The sequence below is a fragment of the Sturnira hondurensis genome, unplaced genomic scaffold (genome assembly GCF_014824575.4).
Source record: "Sturnira hondurensis isolate 20B ecotype Veracruz unplaced genomic scaffold, ASM1482457v3 Scaffold0021143, whole genome shotgun sequence".
NCBI classification, from domain to species: domain Eukaryota; kingdom Metazoa; phylum Chordata; class Mammalia; order Chiroptera; family Phyllostomidae; genus Sturnira; species Sturnira hondurensis.
Window position 1 is genome coordinate 20,173,383 of NW_028093774.1, and position 19,906 is coordinate 20,193,288.

The 19,906-nt window shown below is 54.4% G+C and overlaps 1 protein-coding gene across 4 annotated transcripts in view; it reads right to left on the reverse strand.

Annotated features, from left to right (window-relative positions):
- Nucleotides 1-283: 283 nt before the first annotated feature.
- JDP2 (Jun dimerization protein 2) overlaps nt 284-19,906 on the reverse strand; it is a 38,149-nt gene continuing 18,526 nt past the window's right edge. For all 4 annotated transcript variants that reach the window (XM_037031197.1, XM_037031198.1, XM_037031200.1 and 1 more), the window contains exons 3-4: nt 8,222-8,326; nt 284-1,177 (exon numbers count right to left, since the gene is read on the reverse strand). In XM_037031197.1, the coding sequence (XP_036887092.1) occupies nt 992-1,177; nt 8,222-8,326 (291 nt within the window). In that variant the 3' untranslated portion in view covers nt 284-991. The remainder of the gene's footprint in view (nt 1,178-8,221; nt 8,327-19,906) is intronic.

Genomic DNA, 19,906 nt, shown 5'->3' on the forward strand with positions numbered 1-19,906 from the left:
GCAGACACCACAGGAGGCAGCTGGGTAAGTAAGAGTAATGTTTACTGAGCGATACAGGACTGAGTACGATGAAGGGTTTACCAGGATGGAAATGCTCCCCACCCCCGCCCCGGCCCCCCCACGCCCAGAGACTACAGTACTTTTAGGAGTCACCAACGACGGCCGTAACTGCTGAGTATCTGTTCGTGACCAACAAACCATAGCATATTTGTACTGTATCACGTCGAGTGATTATAGAAATCCATATATATATTGCTTGTATAAAATCTTTTTTCGTAAAAAATATTTAAAAAAAAAGAAAGTATAAAAAAACATGTGCAGTTGAAAGCCAGGACAGCCAGTCTGTAAACATTCAGTGGGTATGTGCTTTGGAAGGGCGCCCGCGCCGCGTGCCCACAGCGAGTCCAGCAGGGCCGGCGAGGGTGCGCCCCGGCTGCCGCTCCGGGCAGGACCGCACTGGACCATGGTGAGCGGGTACAGCAGGGTCTGGCACTGTGCCCCTCTCCAGCTTTGCATCGGGGGCAGGGGCAGGGGCAGGGTCAGGGTTGGGGGCAGGCAGATTGCAGTTTCACTCTGAGTTCCATCCTCAGCCGAATCCTGGTTGCAATTCATGGCTTTTCCTGGCTGCTCGGAGGTCCCTTGGGTGGGTGCCCAGGAGGACAGGCCGGAGAAGTGCCTGCAGCTGCCTGGTTGGGCGTCTCTCCAGCCCAGAGCCTCTGTTCTGCCTCCTTCCAGCCTGGCCCCAGGCAGGACAATCCCACCCTTGGGGCCACTTTGGTCTCAGCGCTTGGTCCTGGGTTTCATCAGCCTGTTCTTCCCCTGGTGTGGCTGATGGGAGTTTCACCAAAAAAGCGCGGCCAATCCTGGCTGTGCTGAGCCTCATCCAAAAGTTTTTCATGCAGCAAGGAAGGGCCATCTGGGACCCTCCTCCTCCTCCTTTCTCTCCCCATCTCCTCCTCCTCCTCCTCTTCTTCCTCCTCCCAGCCCATGGTCACTTCTTCTCCAGCTGCTCCAGCAGTGGGTTGCCTTCTGAGTCGGGGGTCTTAACGCTGTCGGTCCGGACGATGCAGGTGGGGCGGTGCCGGTTCAGCATCAGGATGAGCTGCTGCCGCTCCTGCTTCAGCTCCTCGATCTGGGTTTTCAGCTCCGCGTTCATGAGTTCTAGCCGCTCAGATTCCTGTGCGCAAACACAGAGACACGGCTTTAAGCTTCCACGGGGGACCAGGTGGCTCTGGGGCAGGCTCTGCCTTCGGGTTGGCACAAGGCTGGCACCTCCCTGTTTGCTGTCTGCAAGGTCCCCACTGGAGGAAGCACAGAACCTGCTCTTGAGGCCCTGGGATAACTGACTTTCTACAAGCAGTGTCCGCCACACCTGTGACACTGGCCTGTGTCACCAGTGACACAATCCCAGCTTATATCTGGGGCCAGCCTGGCTAATGTCCCACCTCTCTTCCCTCATTGATCCCCTCCAAACACAGCAGCTTCCTTGCTGTTGCTCAGGAATGCCAGATACTCTCCTGCGACTTCCTTTGCGTAAGAAACAAAAGGTGGGAGAAGACTGGAGGCCCAGTGGATCTAGGACAGGTTTGCGAAGGGTCCAACGAGGGGTTAGAGGTGGCCCCTGGGTGGCAGCAAAAGGACAAAGGGCTCTGATGAGTGACAAACACATGTTGCAGAAATTGTGGCTTCTGGGACAAACAAGCCCACTGTGGTCATGGAGCTCCTTCTAAAACCTGTGCTTCCTGGTTATCAGCCTACAATTGCTTGAACCGCCTCTATCTAGAAGCTTTGCCCATTGGGAGGAAATGACAATCACCCTTCTGGATCCAGGTGGGGACTCAACTAGGCCTCAGGAGAGATCGCCAGTGAACTTGCAGCTCAGCTGGAGAGGCACCGGGGAAAGGAGAGAATGCTGCCTTGATTTTGGGGGGCTGCATGTTTACAGTGTGGATAGTGCTGGGCACACCGACTAAAGGCTTGGGGGCCAAAATAATAAAACAGAAAAGCTCCTGAATAATTTTTCTTGGGCTGTGTCTAAAAAGTTATAACCAGTTGGCTTTTTAATCTTTATGATTTTATTGATTTGAGAGGGAGGGGGGAAAGGAGAGAGACAGTGTGAAAAACATCCATGTGAGAGAGAAACATTGATCCGTTGCCTCCCACATGCACCCTGAATGGGGATTGAACCCACGACCTACCTATGTGCCCTGACCAGGGATCAAACCTGAAACCTTGTAGTGCATGGGACGATGCTCCAACCAAACGAGCCACCTGGCCAGGATAAAACTTATACCAGTTTGACAGTTGGAATTCATCCGGTGACCAGCAAAGTTTTAGACCAGCGGTTGTCTACCAGAAACAGTGTTGCCTCCCAGAAGACACTGGACAACGTTTTTGGCTGTCGAAACTAGTAAGGGGGCCGCTATTGGCATCTCAAACCAAGGATGCCCCTCAGTACTCGGCAATGCACAGGGTGGCCCCACAGAAAGAATTAGCTTCTCCCAAATGCTCACAGTGCTGAGGCTGAGCAACCTGAGGCATTAGACTGAGAACAAGCTGCAGTCCTAACGGTGTGTGTGACAGCAGACCAAGAGGCCCTGGCTCAGCCATGAGCCGGCCCCTCCACCTGGGGGGGCCCCCACACCCCCTGGGAGGCTGTCTTCCCCACACCAGCCGGTCTGACTCAATTGTTCCTGGTACTAGTCTCTGAGGGGGCGGGTCAGCGCCTGGGGACCTCAGAACTGCTGAGACGTGCAGTCCTGGTGACTACACGCTGAGGGAGAACAGCCTCAAAGGAAAGGGGAAAATGCTCAGAGGGGAAATGTTAAAAGCCGGCTATGGTGGTTTCAGTTCAACAGGATGAGGCAAGGTGGGGAGGCTGGCCTGGCCCACTGTTCTTGGAATTCGGGGAGAAGTCCACCCCTGGGGGCCGAGAGAGGCCCCGCGTGGAACCAGGAGCCCATGACCCGTCAGTCTCAGACAGTTAGGTGCCAGCCTTAGCCACTGGCTCACTGAGTCTGAGGAGCTGGTGACCTTGGGAAGTTTTCACAAAAACCTCTGACCTCCTGGCTCTCCCCAGCCCAGGCTCCAACACTGAATCCTGAGCCTGGACCTCAGCCACCTGTGAGCATCTGCTGAGCGCCTGCTGTGTGCAGTGAGTGCTTCGGGGACATCTGGAGACCTGTGAGCCCCCAACGTGGCTCTCATGAGGCGCCCGCTCTGAGCGGGAGAACCCCTACAGCAGTGCAGAGCGTGCTCTGTGCCCATCAGCTGGGCAACGTCTGGAAGGCCTTCAGCGGGGCTGGGCGGCCAGGTCTGACCTTGGGTTGAATAGAGAAGGTCGGTGGGGGGGGGGGGGAGGTTTCAGGAAGGGAGCCCTGAGTGAGCAAGGACACAGATGTGGAAAAGCTTCAGTTGTGTTTGGGAGCTAAATATCCTCCAATGTCACCACAGGTCAGTCTAGGGCATAGTAGGGCAGAACTAGGGGAAGGTGTGTGCAGAGCCAGACTGGTAAGAGCTTCAGGGCAGGCCTGGCCGGCATAGCCCAGTGGATTGAGCACGGGCCTGCAAACCAAAGGATCAGGGTTCGATTCCCAGTCAGGGCACATGCCTGGGATGCAGGCCAGTTCCCAGCAGGGGGCACAGGAGAGGCAACCATACATTGATATTTCTCTCCCTCTCTCCTTCCCTTCCCCTCTAAAGATAAATAAATAATTTTTTTTTTTTAAAAAGCTTCAGGGCTGGAAGGAGGCATTCAGAGCAAGTTCCTGAGCCTTGGTTATCTCACCTGTAAAAAGATGATGACCGCGACCTCCCATGTAAACCAAAGGCTTAGGGAGGCTGAAGGAATTCTTATTTAAGCTATGAGCAAGAGAATATGAAGAGGGGGGAGGGGAGAAGAGGAGGATGTTTCACCGAAAGCTTGGCAGGTCGTGGTGACCACCTGGACTTGGAGAATGAGAGCCAGGGACAGAGCCCAGCCATGAGCCTGGGGGAGGGGAGCTGTTCTGGAGAGTAGCAGCGAAGGACAAAGGAGGGGTGGGGCTGTAGTGCGGGGGGGGGGGGGGGGAGAAGCTAAAAATGGACGTNTCGGGGGGGGGGTAGAAGCTAAAAATGGACGTGCAAGGGGCAGCTCCACCACTGTGCACAGGCCCACCTCCCCGAAGTGACTGCAGGTCCCCCCAGTCTTATACGTGAGCCTCTGTGTCACGCAAAACACCGAGCAGGTGTGCAGCACACAGGCACCGCCCACAGAAATGCCACTGCATTCTGTTGGCTTTACGGCGTTAGGGCGTGCCCTGGAATACCACCGGGCTGCTCAGTGTGTCACTAACCTTCTTCGTTTTATTTCCTTCTGTTCTACTGGTTGGTACTAGCAAGGTAAGTTCAGAAGAATCTCTTTTTAGTCATGATTGCGGAAGTGGTGTGTGGCTTTGTAACAGCATTTACCTGGTACCTGTTTTCCTAGTTAATTAGGATCATGGCCTAGGATCTTCACATGTTAACTATGAAGTGAATAACGGCTTGCATTTTTTATCATTTTGTCTCTGGTGGATCTTTATTGCCCTCGAGAGAATGAAACCATTTGTTGTCTTAGAACAGAATTAGAACGTAAAGTTTCACCTTCCTTCTCCACTGTGGTCAGCAAAGGCAACCAACAGAATACAGGCCGAGGGACTGGGCATCCCGGCTGTATGACCTCGGCCAAGTTTCTCCCCTTCTCTGGGCCTCAGTTTCCTCCCCAAAAACATAATGACTGGCCCAGGGGACTTGAAGCATTAAGATTCTCTGACTCTACTTTTTATTAAAGTTGCCCCGAGGGTTGGGGAGAAGCCTGGGGTAACTTTCTGAACCCAAAAGACCTGAATTAAAGTCCTGACTCTGTGCCTTGCAAGCTACCCCACTGTGAACAACATTCCCTGTTCCCCTGAGCCAGGGCAGCCTGAAGGGAGCGCCAGGCAGGAGAGGAAACCCTGGGTTCCAGTCCTGACACAGCTACCCCATGACCTGGAGCCCAGGCCTCCAAGCCGTAGAGTCCTCAGTGGAATGGGGCTGCCCTGCATCCTCCCAGGCCACCGTGACCACCAAGGAGAGAGTGGCTGTGAAGAGCACAGGGTGCCACAGCAGCGCGAGAGGGGTCACTGCTGTAGGCCCACAGGGGAGCTGTGTTGGCACAGCAGTCACAGGGCTGGCATTACAGGACGGGGCAGCCCAGCGGGCCTGCTGCTCCTGAGTGCATACAGGCACTGAGCTCGCCCCAGGCGTGCAGGTGAAGATCTGACCCAGGTGAAGGCCTGCCACCTGCTGCCTGCCTCCTTCAGGGCCTGGGCTGGTACAGGAGACAGAGCTCTGGGACAACACAGGACTCTCCCAGGATGGATGTGGGTGTCCAGGGGTCAAGGATGGAAAAGTGATTTTTACATACATGTGTATATGCGAGTGTCTATATATGCACGTACACACAAAACACACAGCTGTGCACGCACATCCCTTTGCACCTCTAGCCTTGAATACCTTACCTGCTAAGAGTGAATCTCAAGAGAACTCCTCAGGTCTATGCACACTATCAACACAGCCCTCTGCGTTCCTGCCTGAACCTTACACCCAACCGCTACTTCCAGGTGGATGTAAGGGCAGGAGGTGGGGGGCATGGGGCAAAAGGGAAGGATAGGGCTGAGGCCCACTCGGACCTGTGCAGACCTCCCTCCGAGACCCAGAGGCTGTACTTCCTGTGCTGGCAACTGCCCTCTGCCCTCACTGGGGCAGTACCATAGCCACACAAGGCATGGCCCGATTATTCTCGGCTGCCCCGATCCACCCCACGCTACAGCAGAGGGATCTTGCTAAGGTGTATCTCTCTCCTTCCAAAACCCTCCTACGGCTCCACGTGACCAGCATTCACCAACGGAACCCGGACGGTTGTGAGAGTGGAGGAAGGTGGTGTCAGTACCCTGGGACTGCCCCACCCCCCACCCCCACCCCCCACCCCCCGCCCAACCTGACACAGTGCAGCTCCGGGCAGGCCTGCCTCCTCTTCCCCAGCCTGTGCCCCCAACTCCAGCCTCTCTTTCCAATTCCTTGACCATATTCTTAAACACCTCTTGCGCCTCTGGCTTGTGCTCCTCCTGGTAACATCCTCCCTCCCTGCCTTTCATCTCAGCTAGCTCCTACTCCTCTCCTATGTCTCAATACGCAGTCTTTCCTCAGCCTAGACTCGGACGGGGCCCCTCCATATGTTCTCACAGCTTGCTGGGCTTGCCCAACGCAAGGCTCAGCACACGTCCCTATTCCTCATTTCCGGCCTGCTGACCCCCGCACACATCGCTTGCTTGTCCTCTTGCAGTGGGCACTCCCCCAACATGTACTGGGCGGCCAGATGGATCAGCAAACAAATAAATAAATCCTGGCCCTACCACCTGCTAGCAGTGTGACCTTGGCCAAATAACTTGACCTCTCTGAGCTACAGGTCAATGTCTAAAATAGGAATAATCAACATTTATTTCCCCAGAATGTTATAAAACTAAATAAGACACGTGGTGCCTGGCGCACAGTAGGTGCTCAGCAAGTACCACCTGAATGTGAAAAGCAGGTAGCAACACTCATTTGGCACCGACTGTTTACTGCACGGGTGTGTTATGGTTTACATTCACTTGGCCAATCCTGCCTGCTCACTGGCTGACCAGCCCTTGAAGGCAGGGATTGGATCTGAGGCTTCTCTGCTCTGTGCTGTGCCTCTCCAGCTCTGCAGACACCCAGGGCTGGAAATGAGCAAGCGATACTCCATTCCTCTTAAAGGCCCAAGTAAGACCAGTGTCTTAGAAACTGCTGGAAAACATCCAGCCCAGTGTTGGTCCACCATCTCTTCCAAGGGGGGGCTCCGAGATCTAGGAGCCTAACCTGGCTTGGGTGCTCACAGCCCAGACGTGCCCACAAGTCCCATGCTGATTACACCACGACCTCAGATTTGCTCTCTGTTTGTTACAAACCTGAGTAGAGACCCATAGATTCCCCAGCATCAGAGAAAAGCCCAACCGGCTTTGTCTCTCCAGCTCCCGTGGGAGGACCCACATCCACTCCTACACATGGGCCCCTCAGTGTAGCTAGCACAGGGCTGGGCACCTAGGAAATGTTTAAAAAACTTGCCAACAACTCAATGAATGAGTAAAAGAATAAACAAACACTCAAACAAATGAACGAGTGACTTAGAGCCAGTACAGACGGGTGTTAAGAATACATGCTTTGCAGTTACCCCCAGGCAGGAATCTCAGTTCTATCACTGAGTTGCTGAGGACCAGGGCAAGTTATTTAACTCTCCCATGCCTTAGTTCCCCGCACTGTAGGAGGGTCACAAAGGCATGTGCCTAGTTTAGTTGTTAGGCCAATAAAATGAGACCCAAACACACAGCAATTAGCACAGTGCCCAACTTTACAAATGTTACTAACTATCGTTAATTGTTGCACACTGCAGGACAGAGCCTGACTCATGATGTTATCATGATACATTGTTACCATTACTATTTAGAAAATGAAGAAGGGATTGGGGGTGGGGAAGCTGGAGACTACATGTCCCCTCACTGCCATCTACCATGTTTGAGAATCAGGGAAGGCCTAAGAGACAGGACTTAGCAGAGAAAGAACAGACACCAGCTTGGTACATTCCCCATGAAAGGGCAGGGACCTGCTTGAGGGCCACAAGGCAAGGCAACCCTCCGCTGGCCTTTGCATCAGAGCTGACCTCTGGTCCCTGCAGGGCAGGAGCAAAGAGGCCAGCCAGCTGGGAGGCAGAGCTGGAAGAGCCTGCTGCAGCGAAGGGCAGAGCTCCTCTCTGCCCAGGTGCTGCGTCCACTGCCCACGTGCTTGGCGGTATCACCTCCTTCATCAGCACCCGCCCTAGACAACTTTGGCGGCCAACAGGGGTACCAAAATGGGTAGCATCAGTCCTGGGATCTCTGGGTCAACCAGCACCAAGGGTCTAACCTCAGTGGACAGAGCTTGGCTCCTCCCACAGATCTCCTCCAGGAACTGGGAGGGGCCAGAGGTGCTGCAGGCTGACCTTGGCTGTCTTGGCTCAGGGTGGGACATTAGAAGGAGTCAGGGAAGAGCAGAGCGGCCAAGGCTGCTGGGGCAGATGCCCAGGTACACACTGACCCCACAGCTTTGACGAGGTCTTTTAGTGCAAGCCCACTCCCGCCCTGGCCAGCTGCCCCGCTGCCCTGCTCACCCGCTGCAGAAACTCCGTCCGCTCCTTCTTCTTGTTCCTGCAACGAGCTGCCGCAACCTTGTTCTTTTCCCGGCGCCTTTTCCTCCGCTCCTCTTCCTCATCTAGCTGTGAGGGCAGAGAGCCACTGATTAGACGCTGAGGTAGGCCTGCAATACAGCTTCTCTCCTGACACACAGACAGACGCATGGACCAGGGCCCTGCTGACCCGCGTCTCCATGGTGAGAAAGCTGTCTCTGTGCCGGCTCACTGGCCTTTCAGCTGGTGAAATGGAGATACCTCCCATCTGGCCCGAGGATCCTCTCAGAGCAGGTGGGCACCCCTGGGTGGGGTAGTCAGGGCCCCAGGAGGGCATGGCTGCCTGGGTTCTGCCAGAGTTCAGGGGCCCAAACCTGGGAGTCTACTCACACAGAGGTGGCACCCAACAGTGACAGGCTGTGCTCCTGCCCAGCCCAAGCCCTCGGGACACTATTTTCCAGGCCAGCGGTTCTCAGGCACGTCCTTTAAAACTGCCTTGGGCATGGGGCACAGCTTTTGCATCCTGCCCCACCCACTTTCCCCTCCCTGAGGTATCTTCTCCCTCCCTCTTTGTCCTTCTGACCGCTTGAATCTACCTTCTTGTCGACCAATCTCCCAGCCTCCTCAGCACCTTAAATCCTCTTCCCGACAGGTCCTTCCCCCGGGACACCCACCGGTATCTTGGGATCCTAGGGGGTCCCTAAAGTGCCCTGCTTGGGACACAGGCAGAGGGGCTTCCCGAGTCTCTGGGCTTACTCCTCCCCAAGACACTTCAGGAAACCCACCACACATGAAAGCGGGCCCACGGCATGGGAAGGAGGACACACTGCCCACCAACACCGGCTGTCAGTCAGAGTGGGTGTTATCGTTATTTCAATAATAATAGCAAGCGCCCATGAAACACAGGTCATGTGTCCTTGCAATCAAAGTCTGAGGAGAAAGGTACTATCGCTGTTCCACTTGACAGATGGTGATACTGAGGCCCAACAGTTCAGTATATCCAAGGCCATTTACCTAGGAAATGGCAGAGTCGGCTTTCCAACTCGGATTTCTGGGACTTTGACCTTCCTGCTCTTGACCAGCGGCCCATCAGCCCCAGCCCATCAGGGTCATCACACTGACATGATGCCTCTTATGGTCTGTCACCTACAGGAGACTCTGGAGGACACACATGACCAGCTGGGCTGGGGACAGGCTAGAGTGAGAGGCCACTGGAAGTCATGGATTGCCCTGCACTTGCCAACTCTCTCACTTCTCGCGCCAGTGGGGGTGATTCTGGCAGCCTGAGGCCTGGAACAAGGTCTCCTCCGAAACGGCTTCAGGCCAGGAAAATAAACAGCCTCTCTCCACACACTCCCAGCATGCTCTAGGAGGTCAGGACCCAGGGCCTGGGCCAGACACCAGCACCCATGGCCATCGTCACAGGCCCTGGCTAGGCAGCCCATTCTCCTTCTCCACCACCTCCGAACTTCTCCCCGACCCACGCCCACCCCGCCCGGTGGGGCTGCCGGGAGAGATGCCTGGCCAACACCACCCCACCCAAGCACCTCCCAGCCACTCAGCCTCCTTTGAAACAGAACCAGAAGTGACAGCTCCTTTGGCTGACCCGCATCTGGGAAAATAGAAACCTGGACAAAATCGATTCCGCCCAACCTCAACCTCACCCCCAACAAAGCCGAGGTAACCGTGACGACAGGCAGAGGGAAGGAACTGGAGGAAGTGGCAGGCGACGCAATCTCCCCTCAGCCAAGAGGGTTTGCCCACAAACTGCTAAGGTGATGTGTGCAACCTGAGCTCCCGGGCTCGTGGGCCTCCAGCCCTTCCCCCGAGTGCCCTGGGTTCTGGCAGAGTTGCTGTTTCTTAGGAGACACAACCCCTGTCCTCCAAGACCCTGCACCCCCATGCAGGGCCTTCTCCTCCCTAAAGCTGGGGGTGCTCAGAAGCTGCTCTAGCAGCAGAAGCAAAGAGGCTCAGCTCAACGCTGGAGGTTTCAGGGATCAACCAGGCCTGGCCGAAGCCCAGAGAGAGGGCCCCTCCACCCACTCCTCCAGCCACATCAACTCCCTCTGCCACCACCCTCTGCTCCAAACGTCTCACCCTTCTCCAAGGCAGCCAGGCCCTTCTGAGAGGACCTTCCTTTCCCACTTGGAGGATTCATACTCAACCTTCAAGGGCAAGTGTTGCCTCCTCTAAGAAGGCTCTTTGGACTCCAGGGTAGAACTAACGGCTTTTTCTGTGCCACTGCAGCACTGTGAGCTCCCTGCTGGGGAGTCTCTGTCGCATACCACGCTTGTCTCTGTTGACGCGGGTACCTGCCTTCCCTGCCGGGGACCTGAGCATCCCTGGCACCTGGCGTGGAACGTGGCACTTAGCAGGAACTCGGCAAACGTTAGTCAAATGAATGAATGCAAAGAGGATTCTGGAGAAAGACGGCGCAGGCTTGGGTTCTATCATTATAAAAACGATTTATTGCCTATTTTTGTATCTGTACAGCCTTTTCCCATCTCCTCAGAAGAGGAGGCAGAGCCCAGATTCGGGGCACGGGCCCCTGATGGCTGCAGCAGGTCTGCGCAAATCCTCTGCAGGCCCTGAAAGTATCCAGGCTGTGTGCTGAAGCCTAAAGCCTCCAGTTCCACAGCCACCACCAGCTCCCAAGCCCACCCCCAGCCTTTCCTGCATCCATGCCCACCTTGACCAACATCTCCCAGGAAGGTGAGAAAGGGCCCAAAAGCCCCATCACCACACAGGGCTGGGTCTCCCCCAAACGCTCCTGTTACAATTTAAGAACCATCCTAAAGACGCAGAACAAACAGCTGCTGAGGACCCACCAGAAATGTGGGGTGGGGCAGCACCCACCAGCCTCCTCCATCCCCACAGGCTGGCTCTGGCCTTGGCCAGCAGGAAATACAGCCCCCAGCTGGGACCGTCTGGAGGCCCCCCACCCCCAGGCCTCCTCCCAGCCATCTTTCACCCCTAGACTCAGGCTGCATCCTGCCTCCTTGAGCAAGCTCCCTGGATGAAAGCATTTGGCTGCAAGGGGGTCCGAGCCAGCACAGGCTGTTTTCAGGCATCTAAAAATGGAATCCCAAAACGGGAGGTGGCATTTTTTTCCCTGCAGATACAGCTGGAAGAGCCAGGGTGTTTGAGGGGGAGGCAACTTGACACTCAGTGTATTTAAAGAACCAGAAGATGGGGTCAGGGGTGGATGGGAGCATATCTTCTCCAGTTCTCAGACTCGGCACTGGCTCTGTCTTTCCCAAATCCCCAGGAAGGCCCAGGGCAGAGGGGTCTGCATTCTGGCAGGGAGGGGTGCCCCTGGGCCATGCTTCATGTTGAAGGGCCTTGGGGACCCACGCCAAGAGGGCCCTCCTGCTGATATGCCGTGCCTCAGGGAGCCCATTCTCAAGCCCCTGCTGAGGGCTAGGGGACCCCAGTCCCTGGCCACAGCCAACTGGGCCAAGTGTGAATGGCTGACCCAAGCTGGGATGTATTTTTACCCCCCGGAAATTGAAAACTGGACTGCTGGGCTGGGGAGCAACCAACTTCAGCCATGTGGCCGGAGGAGCAGAAAGATCAGGCTGCTGGAGACATGCAGAGACTAGAGACCGTATGACAAGACAGACAGTATCATTCAGATATAGGAGGGAGTTACAGAGGCAAAGAGAGAGACTGGGTGACAGAGAGAAAAACAGGGCCTGAACCAGAGGGAGGCAAGCTAGGTGCTGAAGGAGACACATTTAAGGAGGTGCTCACTATGGGGCTCACACAAGGGCAGGGTCAGCCCCCAGGAGTGAGTGCCTCCTTAAATGCCAGGCCCTGAGCATCTTAACTTGCCTCACACAAGCTATAGACTGAGCAAAGTGAAGACTGAGAGAGAGAGAGAGAGAGAGAGAGAGGAGAACAAAGAGAAAGAGGGAAAGAGAGCGAGGCAGACCCCAGAGACACACAAGGACACACGGACGGAGGCCAGTGGTACAAGCAGGTGGAGTGGACAGGCAGAAAGCACACACAGAGAAGGAAAACTGTCTTGATCCTGTCCTCCCAATTCCACCCCTGGAGAGGCCTGACTACACTTCCTGTCCTTGGGGTCCTTGACGACGCATGCCCTTGAATCCGTGCTGAAAGCTCCTCTGGCCTGGAGGGAGTTTGGGAAGGTTTCTTGTCACTCACTGAAAGACGCCCAGGACACCAGGGTCCCACCCTTGTGAAGTCACATGATGCTGGGTGAAAATGGAGGTGTAGAAGGTGGTCCCCAGGGGTGGTCCCCAGGGTTCCTGGGGAGAATCACTGCCAGCCAGGGTTCTAGAACAGCTGGGAAAGTGGCAGAGCCTAAGCGCAGAAGGGCCCCCAAGCACGCAGAGGCAGGTCCCCTCGGCAGGGATCAGACGCCCTGGATTAGGAGTGCAGCGGGTTAAATGGCCTCAGTAAACCACCCAGTAAACCTCCCCGCCACTTTCACGGGGAAGGAAGCTGAGGCTATCGGGGCTGCCTGGCAGGTCAGGGACAGCCCACTGCTCCTCCAAGGGCAGGTGGGCTGTGCAGGCCACCCCCCACACGTGGTAATAGCCACCCCCCATCCTTTCAGTTCCATCCTGGCCACAGGACCAAACCCTGAGGGCGATGACATTGTTTTTCCCTCTCTGGGTCGTTGAAATAAAAAACGATTTGCTGCACAAGTAACACTGAATGTGTAGCATTAAAGTCCCTTGGCCTCACCCAAGCCCTTCTTGCCCCTGCCTGACCCTCGCCGGCAGTAGGCCCTGTTTCTCAGGCCCTGCCTGCAGGCCGCGTGGCTTTCCTACAATGGTGACAGTTGCCCAGTTGTGATTGTGAATTCTGACCTTTTATAGCCTTTCCAAAAATGTATCTTGTGGGACCCACATGCAGGTAAGATAAGAAAAAGCAATGATACTGTTTAACCCGAGGCACTGAAAATGCAGAAACTGTCATATGGACAAAGCAATAGAGAAGAGAGGCAGTAAGGCAGGCAACGAGCAGAAATTGCTAGGGTGCGGGGAGAGACACGGGTGGGAATCAAATCCCCAGCACTGACCCGAGCCGTGAAGGTGTGGAAGGAAGGCTTTTCTCTCACTGAAACTTCAGCGTGGGCAGAGACCAGGCTCATCGGAGACTCACAGTGTCCAGCTGGCAGCGTGGGCTTCAGGGTCTGAGAGGCCTGGGTCCCTCGGCAGCTCTGCTGGGGACTGGCTGAGTGCTCCTGGGCAGGTCACTCAGCCTCTCTGAGCCTCCTTTCCTCACCTGTCTGAGGCAGGCACCGAGCCCTGCTGCACAGGTTGGTAATGGGGACTAAGTCCCAGCCCAGAGCTGGGACACAGGAAGGATTCAGCAAATGCCAGCATCCCTGCCTGCCTTCTCAGCTGAGGCAGGACAGCAGGGACAGGGCTGCCTGGGGTACGCCCGCCTTCAGCACCCATGGGCGGAATGTGGCATAAAAGGAAAGCAGGTGGGGGTGCTTCAGGGCATGTGAGCTGTGAGGGAGGAGACCTGGAGGCATAGCGCACGGCCTCCAAATCCAGCCCTGGCCTGGCCCACAGGGTCCCTCCCCGCTGCATGAAGGAGACATTTCAACACCAGGGACCCATGAGCACCCTGGGAAGTAAACACCCAAATACCAAACATACCAGACATTCCCCCATATAAACAGGCTGCTCTGAGCCACCCCTCCCCCCTCCCCACACCAACAAAAAAAAGTAGGGCAGGCCAGAGACGAGACCTCACTGGGCAGGCTATCCAGCCAGTGCCCGTGAATCCCTCTGCCTCTACTCATGGAGGGAGGAATGAGGAAACCCCAGGGCCCTGTCCGGTACTCTTGCTCACTCTTGTTGACTCGCTGTAATGCTGAGGGGTCAGGCCCTCTCAGCCAGCATCTGCCCTGGGGCTAAGCTGTTGGACACTCCGCCCTCCCCCCTCTTTTCTAGCCAGGCCCTTCCCTTCCAACGGCCAAGGTCTGGACCTCAGCTGTGAAATACGGGACAGTTTCTGTGCACAGTGGACAGGGCCATAAGAAGAAACACAACGAATGGTCAGCCTAAGGCAGCAGTTGTAAACTCAAGTCCCCTCGAGGGGCCAAGGAAATAACCATTAGGGAAGGCGGAGGGCAAGACAGGCTGTGGCCCCAGGGTAATGCAGGCTCACTGTTGCCAAATCTTCCCAATTTTCAAGACTAGCTGAAAATGTAGATCTTTAAGTAAAATCTCCCAATTTTTAATGTTGGCAATGAATTCCATTTTGAAAAGAACACTGAGTGCGCCAAACAAAACACACCTGTGGGCCGCACCGGCTGTGGGCTGCTAATTTACGGCCCCTGACAAACGACCCCAGGGGGAACGGTCATCAGGCACCGGGTTCTGGCCATCAGGCACCGGGTTCTAGCAGCCACGACGCCACACGCCGAGGCCCTGCGCCACCGCTTCATCTCTCCCGTCCTGGCTCATCGTCAACACACACAGTGGCTCCCCCTCCTCATTACCCTTCCGACCTTCTGCAAGGCCGGTAGCAGGGGCCCTATTTTACAGGGGAGGAGACAAGGTGAGACATCTGCCCTGGGTCTCCCAGCGGGGAGCAGACAGGGATTCCACTCCATTACACCCTGCCTCCTTCCAATCAGGGGGCTGGAGAGAAACCTCCCAAAGCCCCACCGAGCCCTGCCGTGCCTGGGGTTTTATTCATTGGGTCTTCAGGGGCAGTGTTGGCTTGGCTGAGGGGAACCAGAAAGGGGCTCTTGGCAAGCACCCAGGCAAATCCCCAGGTTCTACAGACGAGGAACCTCAGGCCCAGGGAAGGAAGGGCATAGCTCCAAGGCTCACAGGTTTGAGGGCAGGAGTCCTCAAGATGAAGACCAAGGGACACCGCTGGTTAGAGCGTCTGGGCCTCTTGGCTCCACCTGACTCCCTCTTTCTGAGATTCTCCTGCTTCTCTGTCTCTTGCCTGGGACCCCCCTTCCCGTCCCTCGCAGGCTGAGGTCTCGCTGCTTTCCTCACGCACCCCCTGGGCCACCGTTCCCATGCGGTTCCACTGCCGCCAGCTCACCAGTGCCAGCGCAGTTTTACTTTCAGACCAAACGCCCACCTGCCAGCCAGCTGGACGTTCAGCCCAGGTGTCCATCAGCCCCTCAGTCTGTGCCCTCCGCCCCATTCACTGGGGTTAGAAACTCCAGGCCTACTGCTCACCCATCCATCTCCTCATTTCCAACTCCGACCACATGAGCCATCCAGTGCTACACCCTAAATCTCCCTCCGATTTGCTCCCCACTCTCGACCCCCAGCGCAGCTCTTCAGGCTTCTCTCTCCTGGAACGCCTCCTCGGAGACCTCCTCCACCCCAGGCATCAGTGGGATCTTTCTAAAATGCAAATCTGATCCCATTATTGGCCTTTGGGGGGGGCGAGCAGAGGAGGGGGGAGGTAGCGGGGCAGGGGTGATTACCCTCAGGCCCAAGCTCCTTAAGGCGTCCAGAGAGGATCCTCGGGACTTGACCCCACCTGCTGTGGTCTCACTTCCTGTCTGTCCCTACCCTACACTCCATGTCTCTGCAATGCTCAGCCTCTCTATACATACCCTATGCTTCCTTAGCTCATGCCTTTGCCTTGCTGTCCCAATGACTTATTCTAAGCCTCTACATTCAGTTCAAGCATCACTACCTACAGGAAGTCCTCCTTGATGCTCATGCCCTCCAGGCTGGGGAGGGGTCCCTCCACTCTGGGCTCCCACAGAACTCTGAGCTTATCCTGGTCCTTACTGTGATGTGTTCTACACTCAATTCCTGCCTCCCCCACTAGACTGGGATTCCCATGAGGGCAAAGTCTATGTCTTGTTATTTTTGTGTGCCCAGAACATTGCCGAGTTTGTGGCCATCAGTAAATCTCAATAAACGTTTGCTAAAGGGAGGCCTGATCCACAGAACTAGTGACCTGGACAGAACCCAAGACTCCTGCCTCCCGGTCTGGTGCCCTTTCCACTTTACTCCAACGGCCCCCAGTGCCAGGTTCTAACCAAACATATTCACCTACAAACCCCCACACTGGACGCCATGCTCACTCAAAGCATCAGATCCGCCCAACCAACCACCAGGTGAAGGCTCTGAACAAGAGCTGGCGGTGGCAAGGGCTCCACCTGCCAAGCTGAGTCACTCAGCTCCCCAGGCTGGGGGTGCAGGTGGATAAGCAATTGCTCAGCACAGGTGGCATCTGCAGGAAACGGTGGGGAGCAGCAGGGCTGAGAACTAAGCTCTAGCCTGAGATTCTAGAACTGAGAAGACCCAGAGACCCTCACGCCCTGCTGCACCCACAGGCCAGGGAGCTTGGGGTCAGGCAAAGGGAGTGAGTCTGCCAGGGTCCCTAGGTCAGACAGTGACAGTACCAACCGGAACACGCTGCTTTCTGGAAAGAGGCAGGGAATGCCTTCTTTACGAACTGAAAGCCTGCCTCTTCTATCGTTGCTGGGCAGCAGAACCCACAGGGGGATCCACCCAGAAGACCTCTCTGCGTGCTCACATCTCTGCAGGATGAAGGGCTGAGCTTGGCCCTCCCAGCCCTCACCTCTGCCCTGTACCCCCAAGTAAAAACCTTCTCCGGGGTTAAAGGAGCCCATGAAACAAACAATAGGCCATGGAGGCCAGTTTATAGAAACAGAACAGGTGAGGCCATTCTCTCAAAAAGCACTGGAGGACAGCTCGTTTCCATTGCTGAGAACAGGCAGCACGGTGGAACGAAGCCTGAAAAAGCTGGCTGGGTGGGGTGACGCCCACTTGTGGGTGGTCCCGCTACGGACAGAGCAAACACTGTTACTACACAAGTGAGGCAGAGGCCAGGAGACGTGGGGAAACCACCTCGGCACGGGCAGAAGACCTGACGTTGAGGAGAAAAGGGACTGTGGTTCGCCGGAAGTTCATTTGCTGCCAAAGAGCTATTTGAAGAACGACAGCTCTTTTTGGTTGAAATGCATCTATTTCAGGTCCATTTCATACTTAGGGTTTAGTTGAGGGTTGGTTTCCCATGAGGCAATCAATCAGTTTTCTTGCCCACTTGACAATCGCTTCAAAAGAGGGCAAAAGGGGGAGAAATTGTGGCCTCGACAAGGCTCCCCCACTTCCCATAGGCAGCAAAGCAGGCTACATGTGGTTTCTGGGGAAAATCCGTCTTCTCCCAAAAAGAGTTGATAATACACTCCAGACCGAGTAACAATAATACAAATGAGCAGAGTAATATGTCTTGATTACACTGGCGAGGGAAACCCCCCAAAACAGAGACAAGAGCTCCTGCAAAATGACTCTCAATTATTAAATGAAAATGCAGTTGTCGCAGAGAATATCTATGAACAGGAACAATCTGAAAGTCCCGAGCTGGCCAAAGCAGAAGAATACTTCAAGTCCCACCATCCCATTAAAGCCTCGGAAGTCATTTGTCTTTCATCATGAAGGTGAAAAGCAAGGTCCTTGGCTTAATTATTCTCCGCCAGCACAGGTTCGTTTAATCTGCATGCAGGCTGTGGAGCTAAAACATGGATTTCAGCCAATTTCTTTCAGGCACAAGGCACAGATAATAGACAAGCCGCTGAGCAGAATGGCGTCCTCGGCTTTGTGGGCCCTGAACTAATAAAAAATCCCACCCAGGTGACGTGGCCAGGTGAATTCTCTATTAGGGGCACCTGGCTTGGATGGTGGAAGAATGATTTCACCACGAGTGATACATGTAATGAAATGGACACAAACGAAGCACAGAGATGGGGGAGGTGCTGCAGAGCACCAGGCATATGTAGGAGGGCCGGGGGCGGCAATGAGGCACGGAGCAGAAAGCTCCCCACACCGCAGTCTTAGACCAGAGCTGCTGAGAACTCCTGGTCAGATACAGCAAATGGAGCCCCTTTGGCATCATAACGGTTTGTCCAAATCTCCCTTCTAAAACCATAGACCAGCCTACTGATAAACTGGCAACTTAATTAATTCAGAAGTTCCTTCAGGTGTGAATGCTCACAGCAGGGAGGATCTGGGGACCCTAAATAACTGGTTTAAAAGCGCCACCGTGTTTGCTGGCTCCGAGCACCTGGTCTTACAAAGATTTGGGTACCACACACATTCATGAATCTCCGATGGTCTATGGGTCCCCACAGAAAGCACGAGATAGGTTTGGTGATAAATGTGGTTTTGGACCCTTGAGGCCATTCTCAGACACAAGCATTGCCACTCAGAGCTAGGACATCTGGGTCATCTACAGGCAGAGAGTGTCAGCATCCCCCAGAGGGCTCGTTACATCACAGACTCCTGGGCACCACCCACTCCAGTCTGCTTCAGTAGTTTAGGGCGAGAGCCAAGGATCTGCACTTCTAACAAGCTCCCAGGTGCTGGCGCTGCTGGTCTGAGGACCCCACTCTGAGTGATGCTGATGCAAACCAGTGGGTTTCAGATTGGTTTCAGCAGTAGGAGGCTCTTGTTCAAATGATAACATAGTAAATAAAGGCCATGCTTTCTTGAGGGGCTCACAGTTGTACTATATGCTTATTACAGTCCTCCATCGAGAATAATCCCATGAGTTGTGACTGATGCAAAACCGTTAACTCAGAGGTCATGGGGGTTGGCTACAGGTTTCTGACAGCCTCGTGATCCAAATTATTCCTGTCTATGTTTTCCATCCACACACAGATCAGTAGTTACCAACAGTGTGTACGAGTGTACAGATATACACACGTATACAGGCGCACACACACATACAGTCACGCATTGCATGTTTTTGTCTATGGTGAACCACATCTACAACAGTGGTCCCATAAGATTGTATTGGAGCTGAAAAATTCCCAGCACCCTGTGACGTCATAGCCATTATATGGTCCAAGCACACACATCTCTCAGGTGTTTGTGGAGATGCCAGTGCAAATAAACCTACTGTGCGGCCAGTCATATACAAGCACAGCACGCACAATTACGTACAGTACAAATACTCAGTAATGGTAATAAACGACTATGCTGCTGGTGTATGTATTTACTGTACTTTTAATCAATAATTCAGTGTGTACTCCTTCTACTTATAAAAAAAGTTTGCCGTGAAACAGGATTCCGTGTTATGATATCAGCAGCCTCATTCAGGTCTTGTTTACTGCAAGTCTTGATTGAATCATTTTTCTGGTGTTTGATTTAATCTGCTGTTGTTTTGCCCAGAAACATGCTGTACGGGCTTGTAGCCTCGAAGCAATGGGCTACACTACACAGCCAGGTGTGCAGGAGACTGGAACACTCAGGTTTGTGCAATGCACTTGGTGACGTTTGCACAGCAACGACACGGCCTAACGACACATTTCTCAGAATGTACCCCTGTCACTCACTAAGCAGCAAGTGACTGTATTTGTAAATCAAGTCTTGTCACCTTGCCTTGCACTCTCAGGATGCTCACCAGCTAAAGAAAAGTAGCAAGAAAAGCTTTATTCTGAAGTCTATGCAAAATAGACTAACCTGGCACCAGAGGTCACTTTGGCAGTGCTCTCCAAGGTGTTAGATTTGATAACTAGTAAGTATTAGCATGTGTGGATCTTTCTTAAAAAAAAAACCCAAATAGATGAAATTATGGTTTAAAAATGATCGCAGCAAGTTATTTACTTAGTCTCTCTGAGCTTTGATTCCCTAACAACGAGTAACATCCACCTCGTAGGGTAATTGAACAGAT